The 5,001-nt window shown below is 48.6% G+C and overlaps 1 protein-coding gene across 1 annotated transcript in view; it reads left to right on the top strand.

Moving 5' to 3' along the window:
• The window catches only part of LOC143986916 (WD repeat-containing protein 43-like), an 18,620-nt gene extending 14,732 nt beyond the window's left edge, over nt 1-3,888 (top strand). The window contains exons 6-9 of the mRNA XM_077485325.1: nt 458-599; nt 753-819; nt 1,101-1,147; nt 2,768-3,888. Of these exons, the coding sequence (XP_077341451.1) occupies nt 458-599; nt 753-819; nt 1,101-1,147; nt 2,768-2,902 (391 nt within the window). The 3' untranslated portion in view covers nt 2,903-3,888. The remainder of the gene's footprint in view (nt 1-457; nt 600-752; nt 820-1,100; nt 1,148-2,767) is intronic.
• The last annotated feature ends 1,113 nt before the right edge of the window (nt 3,889-5,001 follow it).

Below are 5,001 nucleotides of genomic sequence, written 5' to 3'. Positions count from 1 at the left end.
GGTTCCGATGAGCGGAAGGTCCACTTTAGGGTGGACTTCCGCTTTAATTATCTAAGATGAGCTCGATACAGAAGACACCGAGAACCTAAATCCATAGAGCAGAACTTCTCCTAAAATGTTTGGAAGAACCAACCTGCCGTGTCCCTCAGACTGGAGATCCAATGCTGCTTGAAAGCCGGAGTGCCACTGGACACTGAATATCTGATTTTTAAGGTGGTGGGGGGGGGGGGGTGTTTATTTTATATTCTTTTTTTCTTAATGCAATTTCGTTTTTGAATGCATTCTCAGCATTTTTTTCACCACTAACCTTTCTATTGCAAAAATTGCAGTCTGGCCCTAAATTTTTAAATTTTACCTTTTTTGTGTGGAGGTGGCTCCCTGTATCCTCGGGTGTAGATAAAAGCGCTAGTTGTCTGACCCTCTTCACACGGGTGTGGCGGTTCCTTGTTTAATGGTCTTGTCTCGGTGGATTGTGTGTTTTGCAGTTACCAGATCTGGTCCCTCAGCTCGGGTCCCTCTACCAGCTCATGGAGACACGGGTGAAGACTCTGAATAAAATGTCCCGGCTGAATGGAAAGCTTTATCTTCTCATCACACAGGTGAGACGGGTCGTGGGGTGGTGACGGGGTTTCACCCTAATCCCTGTATTGGGTATTTGCTCGATTTGTACGGACACAGGCAGGGAAAGGGGTATAGGGGGCGCTCCTGTGACGTTTGTCCGGTCCTGATGGGTTATTTTTGTTTTGCTGTAGGTGGCCACATCTGAGATCTCACAGAGGATACAAGCCAACCAGGAGGCCCAAGTCGTGTATGAGGAAGGTGAGTTCCGGGGGGCGGCTTCCATGTAAAGACCACACCAAAGATTGGCTGTAAGCAGGGGGTGCAGTGTACGGTCGGCTGTAATTCTCTGCCTAGGACTTGCAGCCTGTCCAGAGCGACTGTACAGCGATCGATTCACCTCTGAGTGGTGCTCGTGTCTGGGGGTGTATGCACTGCCCCCAATGCATGTGACTCCGCTATGAATACATTGCATGTCTATTCACTGGTATATCAGAGGGGGGAGAGGCGGACTCGCTGTAATTGTTGTTTTTGTTTTGCAGAGTCTTCAGATGAGGAATCTGGAGAGGAGCAGAATTCGGACTCTGATGTGAGTATATTATAGATTTGTTGGGAGTCTCCCATTGCTGTGAGTTCTCTGAACGCAGCGAATCGCATGGTGTGGAGAGCAAATGCTTCCTGAAACCGCTGAAATGTGTCTTGCAGCAGCTGTGCACGGTACAGCCCTGGGTTGAAGGAGAGTATTGTAGCAAAAGCCTTTTAGCCCTACCCCATATCGGGTGTCCTATAGTAATTGACTTCTTCTGCATTACGGAGAGATCACTCTTTGCTTAAAGCAGTGTTCCAGTCTAGGGGGGGGGGGAAATGTCCAGCGCCTGAGCTTGTCTGGACTGATGCCCACCTCAGCAAGCCGCTCAGCGCTCCAGTGAGCTTGCGGGGGTTAGGGGCGGAGGGCTGCTGACTGATGGGCAGCAGCTCTCCTCTTGGGGTCTTGCAGTCTCCCCATTCCTGCACCCCCCCCCCCCCCCCCCAGCAGGCACTGGAAGGGGGGAGAAAGCAGGTCAGCTGTGTATCCACTTCTGGGTGGAACCCCACTTTAAATTAAAGCTGAGCTCCACCCACTTGTTTTGCACCCTAAGCGTGTGGACGGCAATAGGACAGCCAGGGGAGTACAAAGGGAAGAAGGGGTTATGACTGGAGTTGGATGGAGGATGGGAGTTGGATTGTTGGGGAGAAGTAGGTGGTTCAGGGGGATAATGGGAGTTAGGGGAAGAAAGTGGTATGGGGGGAGGACTGAAGTTGGATGGATGGAAGTGTGGGGGTGGATGGGAGTACAGGGGGGAGGAGGGTGGGATGATGGGAGTACAGAGGGAAGAAGTGGGAAGGGGGGAGGATGATGGGAGTACAGAGGGAAGAAGTGGGTATGGGGGAGGATGATGGGAGTACAGAGGGAAGAAGTGGGTATGGGGGAGGATGATGGGAGTACAGAGGGAATAAGTGGGTATGGGGGAGGATGATGGGAGTAGAGGGAAGAAGTGGGTATGGGGGAGGATGATGGGAGTACAGAGGGAAGAAGTGGGTATGGGGGGAGGATGATGGGAGTACAGAGGGAAGAAGTGGGTATGGGGGAGGATGATGGGAGTACAGAGGGAATAAGTGGGTATGGGGGAGGATGATGGGAGTAGAGGGAAGAAGTGGGTATGGGGGAGGATGATGGGAGTACAGAGGGAAGAAGTGGGTATGGGGGGAGGATGATGGGAGTAGAGGGAAGAAGTGGGTATGGGGGAGGATGATGGGAGTACAGAGGGAAGAAGTGGGTATGGGGGGAGGATGATGGGAGTAGAGGGAAGAAGTGGGTATGGGGGAGGATGATGGGAGTACAGAGGGAAGAAGTGGGTATGGGGGGAGGATGATGGGAGTACAGAGGGAAGAAGTAGGTATGGGGGAGGATGATGGGAGTACAGAGGGAAGAAGTAGGTATGGGGGAGGATGATGGGAGTACAGAGGGAAGAAGTGGGTATGGGGGAGGATGATGGGAGTAGAGAGGGAAGAAGTAGGTATGGGGGGAGGATGATGGGAGTACAGAGGGAAGAAGTGGGTATGGGGGGAGGATGATGGGAGTACGGGGGGGGACGATGGTAGTTGGGCGGATGGCGTTGGCCTTTTTAAGGTTTAATTTAGCTTTGTAAAAATTCTCTTCATTTCTTAGGATAATTGGGAGGAGGAGGAAGACGAGGATGATGGAGAATCTGAGACATCGGGAGATTCTGAGGAGGACATGAATGTGGACAAAGTAAATGGCGATTCTGATGGCGATCCGGGGAACGAAAGTGAAGAAGAATAGCAGTTTCGCTGTAGAAGGGACGATTGTTCTATAATGCCCAAAACTGTCCGGCCCGTCACTGTGCAGACTCTCGGCAGCTGTGCTGAAAGATGGGGTGACGTCAGCAAGATTGGGAGTCAGACCAACCTACGGAATGTTTAACCACATCTGCCTTTTCACTGAGAATCGCATCCGCCCTCCCGGTTCCAAACTTCGCAACTAGTCCAGACCTTCCTCAGAGGTTTCCTCCATAACCTTCGGTTCATTTCCGTGTACATTTCTGCTGTCCTTTTTCCTTGTGTTTTTTTTTTTTTCCCCCCTCCCATGTGACACCTCCAATCGTGTTCTTGGTTTCATTTGGTTAGTTGGCGCCATTATTGGTAGCAAACCAATTTTGCGGGAAATGGCGAAATTTCTCAGACATTTCATTATTGTTCCTCGGCCTCATGGAAAGGAACTGAACAAACTTTTTCAAGCAGTCCAAACCCATGAATTTATCTTATTTTTCGGTCCCAGATTAAGCCAATCGAGCGTGGAATTCAGTCGCTGTCCGATCACCACTTTGTCCATTCTCCAACTATTTAATTTTTACTGTTTTTGCTGATTTTTACATATAAATCCGTGTCATTGGCTTTTTTTTTTTTTGTGCATTTATTTTTAAAAATGAGTAAACGGACTTCGGTTTCCTTTTTTTTATTTTTAAATTAAGCCTGTACATTTCTGAAAATGGCCATCGATCCTTAGGGTGTAAAATAAACCTTTAAAAAAAAAAAAAAAAAAAATCCCCCTATCTTTAATGCAAATTTTTTTTTTTTTCTTCAGCAATTCTGGTTTCATTTTTTTGTTTTTTGAAGGCTGAATTTGTGTTTTTATTTTTAAGAGGCAACTGCAGTTGTTTGTATAACCTCCAGGATATAATGTACAGTATATTTGTCTATAAAGCTGTTAATGGCATCGTTAATAACGCCACCTTTGTAAAGTGAATAAAAAAAATCTAGTTCTCCTTTGTCCTGTGTTTTGGTGTTGTGAAGATCACGTGGTCATCTGTTTGCTGATGGTAACCAATCACATCGCCTTGTTCTGCACCTCAAAGTTCAATTTTTATTTTGTTCAACAAAAGTTTTCCAGCGTCATTCTCGTTAAAGGTTTATCTTGAAGCTTTCAAAAAAATGTGACAACAGTTGTGATCACGTGGGGAATATTGCTTTTGTAAGGCTCCAGCATGTCCCTTTTGACAAAAATCTATTGGCCTCTATCAAGTGGGGGTGGCTACACATCGATCACAATTCCGGGGGTCTCTGCTGAACCTGGCCGGTGTTGTGCCATATAGTGTCCGCCACGTACTGCGCATGCGTAGTACAGAGCAGACGAAGCTTCGGAAAATCTCCGAAGATGAACGGCGCCTGCACCGTGAGTGGAGGTGGTGGCCCCACCATCCAAGCGGACATAGGGTTGTGAATATTAGAGGGCCCCTCGCGGGCGAGCTTTGCTCGCCATGCTTCAGGCTCGGCCTCTCTGCGCGCGGCTCTTTTATATTCCTACTCTATGTCCACTTAGATAGTGGGGATAGAACCTGGACTCACGGCGCAGGCGCCGTTTGTCCTCGGCAATTTTCGGAATCTGTGTTGTGTACTGCGCATGCGCAGTACGCAGCGGACACTATCGGATGGAGGACCTTATATGATAAGACACTGGCCTTATCTGTGTTGGGTATGGTGTCCTTGGCTCTATCCTGGGAGAAATTTTCACTAGGCACTGCTGGTACAGAAAGGGAGGGGCAGAGTGTGCAGCACAGTGGTGTAGTGGTTAGCACTCTCACCTAGCAGTAAGAAGGGTCGCTGGTTCAAATCCCGACCACCACACTACCTGCCTGGTGTTTGCATGTTCTCCCTGTGCCTGCGTGGGTTTCCTCCCACAATCCAAAGACATGCAGGTAGGTTAATTGGCTTCTGTCCAAAATTGGCCCTAGTATATGAATGGGGACCTTGGATTGTGGGCTCCTTGAAGGTAGGGACTGGTGTGAGTGTACAGGGATGGGGACAGTTGTAGACACTCAGTAAGGTTGAATAGACACCAGTTCAACCTGAGTAACTATGAAACTATGAATGTATGGTCCAAAC

This window comes from Lithobates pipiens, unplaced genomic scaffold (genome assembly GCF_037356315.1).
Source record: "Lithobates pipiens isolate NorthernLeopardFrog02 unplaced genomic scaffold, aLitPip1_a1.2 Scaffold_18, whole genome shotgun sequence".
Classification (NCBI taxonomy): domain Eukaryota; kingdom Metazoa; phylum Chordata; class Amphibia; order Anura; family Ranidae; genus Lithobates; species Lithobates pipiens.
Note: the sequence above shows the minus strand (reverse complement) of the source record. Positions and strands in the feature narration are given on the sequence as shown.